The sequence below is a fragment of the Peromyscus maniculatus genome, chromosome 18, assembly GCF_049852395.1.
Source record: "Peromyscus maniculatus bairdii isolate BWxNUB_F1_BW_parent chromosome 18, HU_Pman_BW_mat_3.1, whole genome shotgun sequence".
Lineage (NCBI taxonomy): Eukaryota > Metazoa > Chordata > Mammalia > Rodentia > Cricetidae > Peromyscus > Peromyscus maniculatus.
In genome coordinates this window covers 12825677-12844668 of record NC_134869.1, presented here as the reverse complement: position 1 = coordinate 12844668, position 18992 = coordinate 12825677, and the positions used below count along the sequence as shown (strand labels likewise).

Genomic DNA, 18992 nt, shown 5'->3' with positions numbered 1-18992 from the left:
AGGGACACTTGGCTTGTTTCAAGATACTTGCTAATATAACACATAAGCTTCCTTTTGTAGTGGGTGGTGGCTTGATGCAGAGACTCATAACCAATCAAAGTGTTGAGTGTAGGTAAATGTGAGTGCTCAGCTGTGGGTGGGTTGTCTATATCAACTCCTCCCTATCTGAAGCTCAGGGGATACAGCAGAAGAGGGTATAGAAAGAATGTAAGAGCCAGAGAGTGGGGCGCTATTCTACTTTCATTCTGTTTCTGGGATAAAACATTCTGACCCAAAGCAACTTGGGGAGGGCAGAGCTTACTCCAGCTTACACGTCTAGGTAATCAATCATTGAGAGTAGCCAGTGTAGGAACTTAGGCACGAACTCACAGCAGAACTAGAAAAGTAATACTGCTCTCTAGTTTTCTTGGCTAGCTTTCTCAGATAACCCCCGTGTTCACCTATCCAGGGCTGGTCCCTCCTCCATCAATTAGCTATGAAGACAATGTCCCACAGGCATGTTCACAGGCCAATGTGATGGAGTCAATACTTCATTTGAGGTTCACACTTCCCAGATGATGCTAAGTTATGTCAAGTTGTCAATAAAAACTAAATAGGATAGGAGGAGAGCCATGAGGTGGTGACTTCTGAATATGATGTGTCCACTGCACACATCAACTCACAGCAGCTATGGCTACCTGCACAAGACTTGAACGAGATCAAGCCAATCAAAATTCTGGCATAGATGGGAACAAAGCCCTTGAGGCACCACCCCTAGTGGATGCGTTATTGACAGTTGATGGCTGACGAGAGAGGGATAGTCACTCTTCATTGGAGATGTGGCTGCTGGTAGGTTGTCCACACTCCAGTAGATGGCTCCACACCCATGCACAAATGGGTAGTACGAATTGGACTCAGGGTATTTTTAGCAACAATAAAAAAAGAGGGCATGAGTTAGGAAGTTGACAGGGTTGGGAGCACTAGAAAGAGTTGGAGGGAGGTAGTGGCTATGATCCAAATACAGTGTATAAATACATGATATTTGCAAAGAATAAATAAGAATACTAATTTTAAAAGGAAAAAAGGGAGTAGACGATTGTGAAGGCCTTCCAATGGCTACCAAAATATGGATATTGAGAAGAGCAATATCAAATAGATAGGCCCTCTTCCACAAACAGATGGGTGAGGAAAGGCAAGATGGGAGGGAAGAGGGTGAAGCAGAGGGGCTCTGCCAATTCTAATGAGCTCAGCTCCATCCTTAGCCAGTCAGATTGTTTCAATCAGTGAGTTCCAAGTTTAGTGAGAGGCCCAGTCCCACAAAATGAGGTGCACAGCAATTGAAGAAAACATTCAACATTAACTTCTTGCCTCCACATGAGCACATATACATACAACCACATGGACACAAACATAAAACTAACTCTGTCTGTCTGCCTATCTATCTATCTATCTATCTATCTATCTATCTATCTATCTCTTTCTCTATATCTCTACTGTGTGGAGGACTCTGACACATCTCTCTTTCATCTTTTCCTCTCTTGGAAATGAACAAGACCTCAAAGGAAGCAGGCCTAGCCTCTTTTCAACAAGTCATCTCACCACCCCATTACCCCCTGAAGAAAAAACAGTGACTTGGGCTCTAATATCTCTATCCTCTACCTGCTTTCTCTGTTGAATGTCCCAGTAGACTGTCACTTGTCATATGAGGATATGGAAACTGAGCTCCATACAGCTGCAAACATTGTCCTTCATGGGGAATTCCTTTTTGAGCTCTTTGGCTTTGGAACATTGCGGGCCTCCTAGCTCAAAGCTGGACTCCAGTAACTCAGAAAACACCTAATGGTGGAAAGGAAGATCCATCGGCATGATGCTTATTCTAGGGGTTAGAGCTGGAGACTGATTCATAGGACAAGGACCAGGGAGCAGGAGCTGTCCATGGTCCTGGCCAGCATTGCTCAGTGGGTGTTTAAGGCCCTGGTCTACAGCCTCTGGATGGAGTCTGGAGCTGCAGAGCTCGGTCCTTTGCATATTTTATAATCAGATTTTTTCTTCCCTTTTAGTTGAGCTCTTTATATATTTTAGCTAGGTGAGATATACATATATATAGTTACATTTAAATCTTTAATCCATTTTGAATTGCTTTTCATACATATGAGATAAAAGCCAAACTATATTCTTCTGTATATGTGTCTTTAGCTTCTCCAATATTATTTTTAAAAGTTTGTCTTCCCCTCCCCCCATTGGAATATCTGTGGCAAATTTGTCAAAAATCAGCTTACCATGGATGTGGGTGTTTTGCTGGGATCTGCTGTGGGATGGTGTGTATGTCAAATTGCTCTGATTGGTCAATAAATAAAACACTGATTGGCCAGAGGCTAGGCAGGAAGTATAGGCGGGACTAACAGAGAGGAGAAAAGAAAGAACAGGAAGGCGGAAGGAGTCGCTGCCAGGCGCTACCACAACAAGCCGCATGTGAAGATGCCGTTAAGCCACGAGCCACGTGGCAAGGTATAGATTTACGGAAATGGATTAATTTAAGCTATAAGAACAGTTAGCAAGAAGCCTGCCACACAGCCATACAGTTTGTAAGCAATATAAGTCTCTGTGTTTACTTGGTTGGGTCTGAGTGGCTGTGGGACTGGCGGGTGACAGAGATTTGTCCTGACTGTGGGCCAGGCAGGAAAACTCTAGTTATAGGATCTCTCTTCTGTCCATTTGTGTATATGTCTTTTTCACATGATAACACCATGTCATTTTGATTATTAAGGTTTATAGGACATTATGAGATCAAGTAGTATAATGCCTCAAGCTTTATTCTTCTTGTTTAAGGTTTCCTTAGCTAATGAGGATCTTTGAGGAGCATGTGAATTTCAGGATTTATTTTTTCAATTCTGCTAAAAAAAATATCAGTGGGGTTTTGACAGGGATTTCATTAGATCTGTTAATCGCTTTAGATTACATGAACATTTTAAATTAATTTTTGTTGATTTCATACAATGTGCTTTAATCATATTCACCCCCTACTCTCCTCTTATGACTCCTTCCTGACCCAGCTCCACCTCCTCCCTCATCCCTCCCAATTCCACATTCTCTTTATTTTTTCAACACCCCACCTAGTTCATTTGTGCTACCCATATAATCTTGGCTGTGGAGGAGGTAAAACATCCTTAGATGGACTTTTTAACAATATTACTTCTTCTGCTCCATGAACATAGGACATCTCTCCATTTCTGTGTGTCTTCTTCCATTTTTTTTATCCTACACTGCAAGGCAAAGAGATAGCTTGGTGGGTAATGTTCTTGCTGTGTAAACATGAGGTCCTTAGCTTGATCCCCATCACTCAAGCAAAAGGTCGGGTGCAACCGCACCCACTTGTGATTCCAGCATGGAGAAGTGGAGAGCAGAGGATCATGGGCTACTTGATGAGGCTTATGAGAGACCCTGCCTCAAAAAATAAGGTGGAGAATATTAGAGGGAGATACCCAACATTGATTTCTGACCTTCAGATGAGCAATCACAGGCACACACATCTGCACATGCATATGATTGCACACACACATAAACACACAGGCACCACACATGACACATACATACAGACCCAAGTAAGTAAGTAAGTAAGTAGGTAAGTAAATAAATAAATAAATAAATAAATAAATAAATGTAAAAGAAAGAATAACCTGGGGATGCTCCTGGGCGTCTTGCCCAGTAATTCTAAATAAGAAGAGATAAGAGAATATTCCAGGGTTATTGTTGATGCTACAACTGGTCTGAGAAGAACTCTTGAAGAAGCACCACGTAAATCCCCTAAGACTTAACTGCTTTAAAAATCTATTGTGCCCTATGTAAGAATTTTAAATCACACTCTTAAAGACAATGGCACCCCCACTGCCTCTCATATGTTACATATACTCATGTAAAATTCATAACCAACAATAACCAAAGTCTGTTGGCCCCCCACAACTGACTTCAGTTATCACAATGATCCATGCAGTGGACTGGGCCCCTGAGCCTCTAGTTTGTGTCACAAGAATTTCCAGCTAATGGATTTCTAAAGCAGTGAGAGAAATATTTCATTCAAAGAAGCATTTGAAACTTTAAAATGTTGTGACATTGATATTTTTCCCCAGCATAAATAAAATCCTTACTTTTCTAGTGGATTTACTATTTTAAAATGTATCCAGCTATTTTCCCAGCATTCAAAGGCTTTCTACTGTCTTTAGCTAATATCTTCTGGATCACAAGTTCTTTCAAAATATTTCCCAAACATACTTGAAAAATAACATGGAAATGATATCAAAAGTTGTGGGACGAGGATTGGTTGGACAGATCTATAGTATGCAGCATAGTATACATAAATAAAGCACAGAGAATGTTTTATACAATTATCTAAAACTTTATTGCTCATAACTATATTGATAGAGTCTCAAATCAGAGGAGATTTTTATAGGCAGGATAATGAATCAGTTCTGAGAGCCATAGTGAATGAATGCAGAAGTTAAGCTTTGTGGATTGAGATCTGTACTGAATGTAACAATTCATTCCTGAGGACAGTCTTATGTTTCACACTTAGCCATATATATATATATATATATATATATATATATATATATATATATATATATATATTATTCCATTAGGGCTTACCTGGGAGATAAAAACAAATAAATGAATCCTGAATGATAAGGATAACAAATTTTTATGAATATTGGTGAGAAGTGAAAAATTATATTTTAAACTAAATTGAAGGTTTGAGATGTCTAAATCAAAGATGACTCTGAAAGATCTTCCACTGGAAGGGTTTAATATACTTTCATTTAAGGGAATTTTGATATATTTGGTGATAATTCACTGTGTTAGCAGAAGTAATAAAAGCCAACATTTCAAATTAAAGTTTTTCTTTTCAGATGAAAGACAGTAGTTATTATATCTCTATCAACGATTTTTGGTTGACCTCCCCAGTTCTACCCATGATATCATTTTCTGTTCATGACTTGATTTTCTGTAGGGCACTGCAAAGGATTCCAAACTCACCTACAAAGAAGAATAGCACAAAAGTGAGCCACTCATTGATAAATGCAAAGCCCAATAGTGTCAGTGGGATGCATCACCCCAAACTTCAGAGCACTCACAGCTTAGTTACAGAGCCAACACTAGCTCAGGTCGTATGAGTAATGAGTGTTGTCTATATAGTTTGCTTCCTTTCACAAGCTGTTTCCTCACTAAAGGGGCTTTTCTAAGCAACAAGTTTTCTAAGCAAACACCTAGGTTGGTGCACTCTTTTTAGCATACCTATCCATAACAGCTTCAAGACTCTAAGCTGTTAAAAACCTGATGGGGTGGAGTTCATTTAAGTCTCCCATGCCAGAATCACCTGAGGTCCCAAGCCTCTGCACAAATTTAGGAAGTTGAGTTTGGGACTATAATTCAGGACTATAAATATTTTTCAGCATTTGTGATGGTTTGAATAGGGATGGCCCCCATAGGCTCAAATATTTGAATGAATGGTCATTAGGGAGTGGCTCTACTTGAGAAGGATTAGAAGATGTAGACTTGTTGAAAGAGATGTAGCCTTTAGAGGAAGCATGTCACTGAGGGTGGGCTTTGAGGTTTCAGAAGCCCAAGCCAGGCCCAGTGGCTCTCTCTCTCTTCCTGCTGCCCGTGGATCTGGATATAGAATTCTCAGCTAGCTCTCCAGCACCGTGTTTGCATTCCGGCCACCCTGCCCACCATGCTGATAATGGAAACAAAAAACTAATTGAGAATTAGATGCATTAGGAATCCCAGGTGGTTTGGGCATTACTTGCCTGTGTCGTGTGATGCCACCCGACTGTAGTTTTGGTTCTGGACACATAAGATGCACATTTTGGTGCTGTGCCAGCCATCATGCAGTACAACATCCACAAACTCTGTCTCAAACAGCTGGGGTTATATGGGTAGCCATTATATATTATGAATTGCAGTGTTCTAATGGTGTGTACAAAATTTTTTTCTGTTCTTACAGAAACATGATTTAATATATAAAACCACTTTTAGTGACTCCCTGCAGTCATAAACCCATTCATTCAAAAGCTCTTAAGTATCTAATATAATTCTTATGAATAAAACTAGGTTCTAGGGACTTAACAGTGAGCCTGATATTTAGCTCTGCTCAGGTCTAATTGGGGACACTTAGGAAGTGTCTAATTCTAAAATGGTGAAATCCTCTGAGAGGAAGATCAACAAGACTATAAAGACAAAGGAAGGACATACGAGCCAGTCACCCTCCAAGTCATATGAGATGAACTGGCTTTGGACATCTCAGGTAGGCATGGAAGAAGAGTATTTTAAGCAGGAAGGATGCCTTGGGCAAAAGACAGGAGAGCAGGCAGGGGCCAGAAGCCGATCCGAGTTGCTAGAGGGGAATTTCAGTGGCCATAGAGAACCAGGTGTGAACAAGATAACCAGAGATGTCCCCAGAGGAACTGTTATAATATCCACCACCAAGGGAAAGCAGGAGGCCAGCAGCAGTAGATGAGTTGGGGTATGGGCAGCCAATGCAGCAGAGAGAATTTAGTACTCAGTATGAGAGATTCCAGGCTGGGTGAAATCAGCTGACATTTAGAAGAAAAGAGGCAAACGATGAGGGAGAATCTCAGAGTGACAGGCTGGGTGTGAGAAGGTAGTGTCGTGGTGAGTGATGGGACTGGATGCCAGAAGGTCAAAGGCAAAGGGGCAGATTAGGCAATCTGCCTAGTTCTTTTCCTTCCAGTGAACCTAGGGCACATGTGGAGACGTTTCTTTTGTCCCTGTGGGACAGGTGAGAAGACACGCCTCTACCCTGGGAAAGAAGGTAGTCCCAGGGGTGTGAGTTACTTACTGTTGATAGAGTCAGCCAGAATCTTCAGCTGCTGAGTGTTGTCCAGGACCTCAATCCTCTGGGTGTAGGGATCATAGCGAACTGAGAAGGGCCGAGGGATTGTGGCCGCAAAGGCCCTGAAACCGACACCAAAGGCCTCACTTAGAGAGAGGTTAGGCTGAAGGAGCCAAATAACTTCCTCCAACAGCAGCTCAGAAGCTGGGGCTGAGATGTGAAATGCCACTGAGTGAGGTCAGCTGGGGAAGCCTTCATTTGTACGTGTGTGTAAAAGCACAAAATACATGCATTAGATAAGATAAATGAGTAAATGAAACCTAGCCACGGAATATGATTAGAAAAATATCTAAGGTACTTGACAATCAATGCAAACAGACACACAGCTCTGGGCAATTGAATAAAATATTGCAGTGGTGGGGATCGGGCATGAACCTAGAACCACATTAAATTCTAATAGCTCTAACCCTCTTAAAAATATCATGAAGCAACCCTTTACAAAAGGATAAAGAATTAAGAACTGCAGTTGCCACTATTTTACAAACGAGGAGGCGGAGGCTTGGGAAACTGAGTACCCGGACCATTAATGTCCGTTGCAGGGCTGTGAAGGAACCCAGGCAGCCTGATTCTGATCCAGGTGCTTTCTTGCCTTCCCTAAGCATGACTCCTAGTTCTGTAGGAATCTCCCAGGAGGGCCTTAATGGGGGACATCAATCAGTGTAATTAACAAGACACTCCAAAGACACCTTGGGTATTATTTCTAGGTTAGCCTATGATGGAAGTAAAAGCTACTAAAAAAAAATGACAATTATCAGGACAGGCAGTGAGTCAGCCCGGGTTCGGCAAAAGCAGCATCCTAAGTTCCCAAGTCAAGTTTTCTGGGTTCCTTTCTTGTCAGTTACAGTCCTTGTGATCACAGGCAAGAGGCTCACCTCCTCTGTTCCTCACATCCCTTATTCTTTTGTGAGATTAGGGGGGTGACAGTCTTCGGCTCAAAGGGGTGTGACAAGCGCTGTCACACTGCTTGTGAGTTCATTAAGTCTGCCTCCCCATCTTTCCTCTCTGAAAGGAGCTTTTAACCCAGGTGGTGCCATGACTCACGTGATGCACATCTGGGATTTTGACTACTCTGCGTCTCTTTCCCTCTCTTCTTACGGAGCACACCATTTGACTTTGGGGAGTGCTCACACCCACCTCACTGGGTGTATCTTAATTGGACAGTGTTGGGCCTTCTTTCTGTAATCTCACCTCACTTTCTCCTTGGCATCATTGAAACTCTCTGCCACGTAGTAGATGGGCTGGAACTCGGTGACACCGTACTCCTGCGAAGCTGTCTTCTCTAGCTCCAGGGGTAGCAGCTTCGGCTTTTCTGATAAACAGTACTGCAGGGACCCAGTGAAAAGTTTTCAGTTCAGTCAGGGCCTGTGCTCCCACCTGCATCCCATAATCCTCTGCAAAGCTTCTCCCATCTCACAGTTTCCCTACCCTGTTGTAAATTCAGTAAACCGAGTTATTTAGCACATACTAGATTCAACTCTCCACAGCTCACCTAAACCCGACAGGTAACGAGAAGGGAACAATTCATTTCAAACACACTCTAGTAAGGAGTGCAATAGACATTGTGGGAGCTGACCCTATTGCTCGGTGTATGTTTGCATTCTTAACAAATTTGTATGTCTAGGTCAGCTTGGGCTCAGGAGGCCTCTCCTCCACAGAGTCCTGTAAACTTGTACTTGAGTTTCTATCTCTAACAACACAGTTGTGGTCAAATCATGGCTGCTAAGGTACCAATTGCACCTCTAATCATGAACTAATAGCACTTTAGCAAAGCCACAAAGATGAGAATGGGCCTTTACATCCTTGCTTCTGAGCACCCATGCTTGGTACTTCTGTCCAACTCAAACCTGTAGTTCACCGAAGGATGACAGGAGCCCAGCACCGTAGGCCTTTATGGAATCTCCTTCCTTGCAGAGCCCAAACTCCACGGTAAACCAGTAAATCTGGAACAGAGAGCCAGCAAAAGACACTTACAAGGGATGAACAAGACATCAGGTGCCCAAAGAACGAGGACATATCTGTCGGTAGGCGTCTGCACAGATGTGTGCTCGGAATCAGTGAGACCTAGCATCACTTCTGTGCTCCCTGCCTTCTTCTGCTGTCACCTGTTGAATCAGGGATGGATGAATCATGGTGTGATAAGACCATGTTAGAGCCGGGCGGTAGTGACGCACGCCTTTAATCCCAGCACTCAGGAGGCAGAGCCAGGCGGATCTCTGTGAGTTCGAGGCCAGCCTGGGCTACAGAGCGAGTTCCAGGAAAGGCGCAAAGCTACACAGAGAAACCTGTCCTGTCTGTGGCACAAACAGGAACGGTAGATTCCTGGGATATTCTTATATTGGGAGGGCTCATCTGGTAATGTTATCGAGGAACAGAAGTGAGTGGTTAAGGGATTGGATGGTGAGAGAATCCATGAGGTGCACACTCCTCTGCTATGCAAAAACATGGGGTACTGCTGGAGTCAACAGCTATGTGTCTTCCCAAATAACCACACCCTCTTCTTACAGCACCTCCTAGTCCAACATGTCTTTGGTACTTGGCCTAGATGGCAGTCTTGGAGTTCTGGCACCAGGAGGAGACCAGGGCTCAGTGAGATTCTGGAGATGGTCACCATCTTGGAGAATTAGGGGTGGGTTAACAGTTAAGTCTCCTTGTTAGACTGCAGAACATTAAGCCCAAGAAGGTCATCAGAGCCTAGCAAATACGACTTCACCCTACACAGCAAGCCTTCAGCCTAGAAAGCTAAGGCAACAGTGACACACAAAACCAAAGGCACAGAAAAGACACCAGTCTGTTCCCAGTCAAATGTATCAATATGGTGGACTCTTCCAACATCAATCGGCTTCCTAGTCCCGTGTACCAATATGGTGGCTCCTTTTCTCATCAGTGAGGGGCATAATGAGGTACTCTGGAACTGAGGACTTTACTCCTTATAAATAATAAATTCTAACCACTTTTTCTAGAACCCCTTGGAAAGCTGCTTCTCTAAGATACCTAGAATGTAAAAACGCGCATTCACACAAACTTAACTCTTTAGATCCACGTGAAATACTTCGAGATGGATAATAAACTTTATGCTGATTTTTAGAGATAAAGAAACATAAGCCACTTGCCCTGAAACTCAGAGCAAATACATGGTCAGTGGCCAAAACCTAGAAGTTTCTAGTCTTTCTGAAGGAGGGAGTATATAAACTTCTAACCAAATACATGTCCATGCTAGGCTTGCATTCATTGTAGTTTTTAATTTAACATAAAAATTTGTTTTTTGGTCTTCCAGGCTGGACATATGATAAGAAACATGGTTCTATACCCAGAGAAGGATATACTGAAACTAGAAAATGTAAGGAAGGAAATTGCAAAGTGTGCAGATCTGGTATTCCCACGGTTCCTGTGTGTGCATGGCCCCTGCTTCTCTTGTGAGAGAAAATGTTCGGCAAGAATGTGAAGCCCTGCCCCATTTTTACCTTCTGTCTGAGAAAGATCCTAAGGCTACTTCTAGTACAGACATAGAGAGGTAAATATTCACTGAACAGAGCTATAAATCCAGCCAGTTCCCGGCACACTTTGAGCCAAAGGATTTCCATGGCTGGTTGATGTTTTCAAGGAGATCCTATTAACAGGTATGTAGAAATATCCATGTGCAAACTCACTTAAAAATTCAGCCCCTTGCTGGGTGGTGGTGACACACACCTTTAATCCCAGTACTTGGGAGGCAGAGCCAAGCAGATCTCTGTGAGTTCAAGGCCAGCCTGGACTACAGACTGAGATCCAGGACAGGCACAAAAACTACACAGAGAAACCCTGTCTCAAAAAAAAATATTAATAATAATTCAGCCCCTTAAAAAAATCAAAATGTGACATTTCATTCATGTGAATGCAACTTAACACATTCTTATCATTATTTCAAATGGCCTAACTGCCAGGAAGAGAAGGAATCTTCAAAGATCTGAAGGCCACAGCCCGTGGCATTACCGTAATCCATCTATGGACAAAAGAGACTTACTGTGGCCAGTTTCTCGATGTATTCATCAGGTGCACCCAGAGAAGCAAGCCCGATTTCCTGTGTGTGGAGAAACAGAGTTACTGGAAAGTCCATATGAAGACTTTACCCTCAGTGTCGACCTGGCACCCAGCCATGGACAGGTAATGCATGACTAAGAAAGCACCTTCTGAAGGGCCCAGACTGACGCTGCTGAATAATCTTAGAAGTCCACTCTGGCTGGACCATATAGCATGGAGGCACAGACCTCAGGAGCAGAGAAGTGTGTCACCAGTACTTGGTTCCTTTGCATTCCCTTTACAAAAAAGAATAATAAGGAAGCTTGTGTATGGTCACACAGCATTATTAATTTGGGTTCCTGGAAAGCATTATCAAGAAGGTGGTAATTGGGGAAAGACTTGAATGTCACTGGTTCCATCGATGATGGGAAGAGGGATACTGCAGAGCAAGCAGAAGCATACAACTAGTGGGAACACTCTCTAGGTAAGGGGAATGAGGTCTTCAAAGAGCATAGAGGGAGGGACAATCATGGCTAGAGCATAGTGAGAGTATTGGTAGGTAACACTGAATTGAATATCCCAAGTGGGACCATGTGGACTTTTTAGACATTTAAGGACTTGAATTTTTCTTTTCAGTGAAATGAAAATCTGTTCTAGGATTTTTGATAACTTGTGTTGGTTTTCTTCTTTGTTAATTTCATACATGTATATAAATTATTCTGGAGTGGACATGAGCTACTGTAGGTCATCGAAGACTTAGTCTAGCTGCTTTGTGAGAATAGACTGTAGGGTCAAGGGCAAAGGTGGGATGCCAGTGAGGAAGCTACCAAAGAAGACAACTGTGGGACAAGAATAGCTGAGATCATATTAACCCCCAGATGTGTTTTTGATTTGAGCAAGTCAAAGAATGGAGTTACCATGGACTCTTACAAGGAAATCTATGGGTGGAGAAGCTTTGAGAAGATTCAAAATTCAGCTTTGGACAGGAATATACAGATGTCTAATCAATATCAAGTGGGGTGGAGATTCTGAGTTGATGGTTCATATGTAAGTCTGAATTTAGCATTGAAGTCTAAGCGGAGGACGTGAATGTTCAATATTACATTAGCAATAGTATCCACAGCCATGAGATTGGCTAAGCTCACCAAAGGAATGGATGCGGACAGGGAGGAGGACTAAGGATTTTGTCTATCTTGAAGCAAGAGGCTACATGCTCCGTATCACCATAGCCCTCTTTGGGCCCCACCCAGAGACTGGCCTACACTGTCCTTACAAAAAGTACTGCCTGATAGCCTCTATCCTGACTCTGCTACCCTATTTCTCCATCTCTACTCTAACTCTCCTCTACTCTATTCCTAGATATGCCAATCCCGAGTTTAACAGAATCCATTGACAAACTGAGGTCAACTCCCTGCCCTTTTCTCTTAACATCATTTTTTTAAAGATAGGGTCCCATGTATCCCAGGCTAGCCTCAAACTGACTGTATAGGCAAGGATAGGTCAGAGTTTCTGATCTTCCTTCTTCCATCTCCCAAGTGCTGAAATTACAGGTGTGTGCCACAACACCCAATAGCTTGTCATCATTCTTTGTAAGCTGAGAGCTTACACAAGGGCCCCCAATACCCCTCTGTACTCCATCACCATCCCCATACTGTCCTACGGTGGTAAGAAACTGCTGCATCTAAATCAAAACAAAATGTTCTCAGAGAACAACTTTAGCCTTGGAACCATCCATGTCAAAGCTGAGAGTATCAAGCAGATGAACCTGCAATGTCTGCTGACGTTAATTGTCCACTCCTCTCCAGGGTTACCCAAAATGCAAGGAAGACTGCCATCTGCTCTACAGCTAGACAGAGCATCTCTGCTGTCAAGAACTCAAGTTTCCTATTCTCCAAGGAGAAAGCTTCTAATTCTCCCGTCATAGTAACAAGTCCCTGCTTTAAAACTGTCTTGAGAAATCAACAATATCTTGGCAGCTCTAACTACACAATTGGCAATAACACTCCCACAGTTAAAGTTCAACCAGACACTCCCACTTCTAAAGTCCAATGGTTTCCGAGCTCCATAATTCTCAAAACCTCACATGGAAGTAGCAAGTGTTTTTGTTTGGAGAGCCTAAGTCTGCTAAGGAGTCAAGGAGTCAGTTGAACTTTTTATTTGGTTCATTGCAAATATCAAGTGGCAGCTTCATTGTTCCATAGTAGAAACACTTCCTGGAACTGATGGGAAATGCTTGAAGATTTGCACACCACGTCATTACTCTCAAATTCCTACCAGGAGCAGCACTCACTCACAAGTCACCCTTTGATCATCATTCTTTCTAGCGAGGAAGAAGACAAAGAAGGAAGACATTTTACTCATTCAAATACGTGGAAACTGAGACACAAGATGGCTTCACAATTTGTCCCAGTTCACACAGCTTCTGTTCATCCAAGCTCTGGGTTTGGCCTCCAAGTACCTTAGAGCCATCATTCAGTCTTCCAAAATCCCAGCTACCAGCTGTGTTTTAAAATATTTTTCTAGCTTTTTAAATTATTTGGATGCCCGTGTGTCTCTGTGGGGGAATGTCCATATGAACACCAATGCATGCAGAGACCACAGTCATCATATCCTTTGGGGCTAGAGTTGGAGGTGGCTATTGGTTGCCTGATGTGAGTTCTGTGGTCCTCTGCAAGAGAAGTATGCTCTCTTAACTGCTGAGCCATCTCCCTAGACACCCCTACACACACACACACACACACACACACACACACACACACACACACACACACTCAAAATGGTGAGAATCCTTCTCAGTGATGAGAGAGAATTATGAGAACGTTTTAACTCATCAGAAAATAATTTCAAGTTTTCTTGTTACTGGAAAAGATGAGCCAAGGCCATGGCACTGTTTTGACGGGGGCAATGACACATTGGACACTTTCTTTTATCTTTCTCTCTTTGTTTCCTTCTTTCTCTAGTCAATTATACATAAGATCATTGCCATTGGACTCTTGGCAAATGTCATCTCTCCCAGTTCAAGTACACCTCCAGATGGCTACCTGACAAGATGGGAAGTACTAGGCAAATTTGGAAGCAGCTGAGGTGACGTCTGCCTAGAGATCAGAGATGCTTTCATCAGTGACAAGGCTCCCAATGTACACCTGACAGGATCACTGAGATGAGAAATTGAGCATAGGCATGTCAGAGGATGATCCATCACCAACCTCAGGCTGCAGTTCTTAGAACAAGTGTTCAGCCTGGTCCACAGAACCACACCCTGCTGTGGGATGGTCTGTCTGTTAAATCTATTGCTCTGATTTGTCAATAAATAAAACACTAATTGGCCAGTGGCCAGGCAGGAAGTATAGGTGGGACTAACAAAGAGGAGAATTGAGAGAACAGGAAGGTGGGAGGAGACACTGCCAGCCACCGCCATGACAATCAGCATGTGAAAACGGCGGTAAGCCATGAGCCACATGGCAAGGTATAGATTTATAGAAATGGATTAATTTAAGCTATAAGAACAGTTAGCAAGAAGCCTGCCATGGCCATACAGTTTGTAAGCAATATAAGTCTCTGTGTTTACTTGGTTGGGTCTGAGCGGCTGTGGGACTGGTGGTAGACAGAGATTTGTCCTGACTGTGGGCAAGGACCAGAAAAACTCTAGCTACAACACCCCCTTCTCGGTGCAATTCTTCTCAGGTAGGACCATGGAATTGTGTTTTGCTTCCACTCTTACAGAGCATGTGACAGCCCTCTGTCAGGGATTAACTCATTCCAGTAATGCAGTCTCAACCCTATAACTGAGTTTTTTCTCCTTACCTGGGAAAACTGGGCAAAGCTGCGATCTGAAAACAAGGGCACGTGCCCCAACAGTTCGTGGCAAATGTCCCTAAAACAGAAAGCACAACATTTAGAAGAGAGCCAGGTTAAACCAAGTTAAACTCAACGATTTTATCTGAAGAATGGACAGGAAGACGTAGCTCATTGAGACCTGGGATTTTACTCTCAGGAGGAAGCCATGTGCCGAGCAAAGGATCCCTTGAAATAAAAGGGAGAAAGAGAAAGGAAAGAAAGCAGAGGTAGAGCCATCAGGAGTCCTGGGAGACTGGATGGGTTGAGGTGCAGAGCCAAGGACCCAGCATTCATATGGGTCTCTTCTCAGATACCTGAGTGAGTTTTGGGTTACAGATTCTTCCCATCCCAAATCTCCTTGTCACTCACTGAACTGGAGAGGGATAATGTGTCCAGTTTTTTTCAATAAGAACTTTTTTTTTTTTAAAAAAAGGTGTTGCCCTTTTCTTGGCCTGGAGCATGTCAACAGTCAAAAAAAGGGGTGGCTACATTTATCTAAAACAGTACCAGGTCAATAGCAACAAATCCTTTCTAATCAGTAGCCATTAACGTCTTGAGGAGGGGAACTAATTTGGGGCATCATACTGATCTCTTTGGATCAATTTCTATATGACTAACGAGATGGCTAGAGCCCAAGTAGGAAGCATTAGGGCCTCTCATTCTCTCCTTCTGGCCAAGACATAATCTAGGCAAAGGACCGGAGATGCCGAGATCTCTTGCCTACTCTTGGTCATATCCTATTTGGAACTTCGGAGGTCTGACTTTGAGGTTTGATGGATCCCCCTTTCCTGCTGCCTGAGGAGATCCCAGTCCTTGGTTCACGGGATGTCCGAATCTGTGCATCCAAATTTATTTGGCACAAGAAATTCCCCAGGGTATGAGTTTCTCTCAGAACTCTGATCAAATAAAACAAGCCACGAGCCATGCGCACCAGCCTGCAGTGAACTTCAGCAGCATTCCTAGAGCAGTAGGGCCAGTGCCCACTGTGACCGGCAGTGAGTGGTAGCTGGAGATTGATACTCACGGTTCGGGCGTGTACATGGGCTTAGATCCATGCCGAATGTACTGTGTGCAGTGGAAGACTCGGAAGGCCAGGCCACCCAAGAAATCTCGAGAGGACAGTAAGCCAGCAACAGGTCGGAGGCGGAAACCAGTACAAGCTGGAAAGCAGAAAAGAACCTTAAACTTAAAGCCTGCGGTGAAGTCAGAGAGGCTACAAAACCCCCAGTAGAGAACCAATACCCGAGAATGTGGGCTTCCCACCAAGGAGACTTGGCTTCCGGTCTCTGTTCCCCTGGCTATTTTGGGTCAAGTAAACTCACATTGCTGAGGTTCAGTTTTCTCACCTGCAAAATGTAGGTGGGTCCTACTGAGGGATATGCTGAACATCAAAACAACAATGACTAAAAATTACTTAGCAGAGCCTAGTCCATTGCAAACATCCAGTAAATGTCTCTTTTGTTACTGTTTATTAGGATCAAATACTTTCCCACTACTTCTCATGTTTCTGGAGTAGCAAGGAGACTGAAGGTCCACATCAGGAGTAGAGTGTGCCATGGGCCCTTCCAGATTCTCTACTGTGCCACACACAGCCCATCCTGGGAGGAGAAATGTCCTGTCTGACCAGAAGTGGAGAAGAGGAATTGACTGCATCCAATCTCTCTCTCTCTCTCTCTCTCTCTCTCTCTCTCTCTCTCTCTCTCTCTCTCTCTCTCTCTCTCTCTTTCTCTCTCTCTCATCCATAAAGCAGTACACGTGGGTTTCTCTTAGCTCTGCAATGTAGAGGGTACTGAGAACTAGAAGACATTTTCCTAATCAGGGATTAAAGTCTTGGGAAGTTTTTGAGCACCCATCTATGCCACACCCTCTCCATAACTTTTCTTTAAAGTTATCAATTGATAACCGTCCTCTACTTCCTACATCTACTCTGTTTCTCAATCTACCATATACTGGGAGGAGAACATGTCACTGCTGATGACCATAACTAAGGCTGCATACTACCTAACACATGCCAGGCACAAGTTAACCCTTGCAGTAACTGTGAGGAAGACATTTTATCATCCCCATTTTAAAGATGGGGAAGTTGAGACATGGATTAAAGCTTTTAGTCCAGGGCCACAAGCCATGGGCCCCATGGCTTCAAAGCTTCTTGACTGTAATTATATAACTTGGCAACTGCTAGCATTGATGTTTATCATTATAGCTACTGGTCACAACTTCCAGCAGTAAACTGGAGACCATCCTTAGGACTGGGTCTCTCTCCCTTCACTCTACATTTTCAGGCTGATAATTACTCTGTTTAACTCTTGCCCTTTGACTTATCCTAGAAGAGGGAGAGACCTTGAAGATCACCTTGTCTGTTCCAGTTCTAAGCTCCCTCCCTGCCATATACTTTTGTTTGGCCCATTTCCTATCTCTTTGAGGTTCTGATGCACAGAATAATTATTCCTTCCGATATGACCGTGGTTCATCTCCCTACTTCTCCTTGTTCTACTGAGCACATAGTAGGTGTTCAATATGAACTGGCTGACTGCTGGGATTTTGCTGAATGAACACCCTCTCGTCAGAAGGAAAAACATTAATCTCCCTTTGGAAGGACTGTGCAGAGGCTCATTCCTCAGCTAATGCATCTCTGAGCATCTCACAGCACCGTTAGCCCTCAGACTCACTGACCCCGGACTGTGGACCCAGCCAGCACTGTACCAAGTGCTTTCATATGCAACATCTCACTCCATTTTCGTAATTTCCCTGTGACGGATGCCAACAGGGCGACCATGTCTGTTTGGCAGGTGACAACACGAAGGCAGATTTACACAACCCGAAAAGGTCAAAGGCAGGATCCATCCCAGATGAATAAACTCACAACAAGTGACTCTTGGCCCTGGCCCACAAAGATCACACTTTTTCCTTGAATGGGCATTGTAGCCATTTCCTAACAGTGGGCACCGCAGGGGAAACACTGACTGGGCACCTCAGGCTTAGGGCATGAGAGGAAATCCTTTCAGAGACAATTACATGGCAAAAATCCACACCTGATGTTCTTGCTTGGGTGGAAGAAGATCAATAATGGAGGTGAGACGCAAGGCAGGAGACAATGCAGCTGGACTCTTCCTGGGAGACTCAGCCTGCACTACATCACCACTACTCCCAGAAGCCTTTGTTTACCCCCACCCCACCCCCACTCCCCCACCCCACTGCCTGCAGGGCTTGGCCCCGATGTGGACTTACTCTGCAGAAACTGAGAAACATCTTCCAGCTGGGGGATGTTGTCTTCACGGAACCCGCAGTACTTTTCCAGAAGTGGGAAAATGTGGTTGTGCTCATAGCAGGCGTGCGTTTTATACAAGGCCTTCAGTGTGCTGAACACTGTCCCCCAGGTCTTCTTCTCCTCCTCGGTGTACTCCACCCGAGGGATGGGCTGCCCACTAGAATACAGACACGCAACAGGTGTCTCCAGCAGGGAAGGGTCAGGGCACACAATGTGGTAAGGTCAGAAGAGCCCCACGACTTGTGAGGTGCCACCCCTGACCAGCATGGACTACAAGCATTGTTTGAAAGAGAAAAATCTCATAGGAAACTGCTGTGTTGGTTCCCGAGGGAGAACATGGTTTGGTTGAGAAATTGCTATCATCCCAAGGTGTCATTTGGCCTTTCTGCTCTTCTAACAGTCCAAATGTTTGTTCAAGGCAGAAACTTGCTTTTTGGGGGTGGGGGTGGGGGCTGGCAGGTGACATACAGGTGTAAAGCAGTGTGTACAGGAAGTACAAAGATTGGCAGCTGAGACGACTAGACAATGCATCCTCTTTCCAAACAGGGTTCAGTGAAAGCACCAGAGTGTCTTGTATTATATCAACTAAAACGAACAGCTCTGGCTAACCTGGGTTTAATAGCTAGAGTATGTGTGTGTTTGGAACTTGTCTGGGGAGCTTGCACCTGCTGAGTTTGTTGCTTCTGTTCCTGGGGGGGTTATGAAGTTATATAAATGTAGGCTAAGGTCCCACAGCATATATATCTATATATCTTTAAGGTGTGTGTGTGTGTGTGTGTGTGTGTGTGTGTGTGTGTGTTTGTGATGCTACATGTCGTAAGCACACAGATTTGTCAATTAACAAAGTTCTAGACCAAAGGTAAGAAATTATAAATATTGAGATGGAGGAGCAAATAAGCATGCTAAGGTATGAGATATGCTTATAAGTCAAGTGTGTCAAAGCACCTATGTGAGACCCTGTCCCACAGTCCTGATGCACTGGAGCAGGGAAAGCCGTGGACA

The 18992-nt window shown here is 43.8% G+C and overlaps 1 protein-coding gene across 1 annotated transcript in view; it reads right to left on the bottom strand.

Annotated features, from left to right (window-relative positions):
- Nucleotides 1–4656: 4656 nt before the first annotated feature.
- Nucleotides 4657–18992, bottom strand: part of Pah (phenylalanine hydroxylase) — a 59107-nt gene continuing 44771 nt past the window's right edge. Inside the window, exons 6-13 of the mRNA XM_006979859.4 lie at nt 17951–18147; nt 15747–15882; nt 14690–14759; nt 10890–10946; nt 8734–8829; nt 8078–8211; nt 6836–6951; nt 4657–5010 (exon numbers count right to left, since the gene is read on the bottom strand). Coding sequence (XP_006979921.1) covers nt 4964–5010; nt 6836–6951; nt 8078–8211; nt 8734–8829; nt 10890–10946; nt 14690–14759; nt 15747–15882; nt 17951–18147 — 853 coding nt within the window. The 3' untranslated portion in view covers nt 4657–4963. The remainder of the gene's footprint in view (nt 5011–6835; nt 6952–8077; nt 8212–8733; nt 8830–10889; nt 10947–14689; nt 14760–15746; nt 15883–17950; nt 18148–18992) is intronic.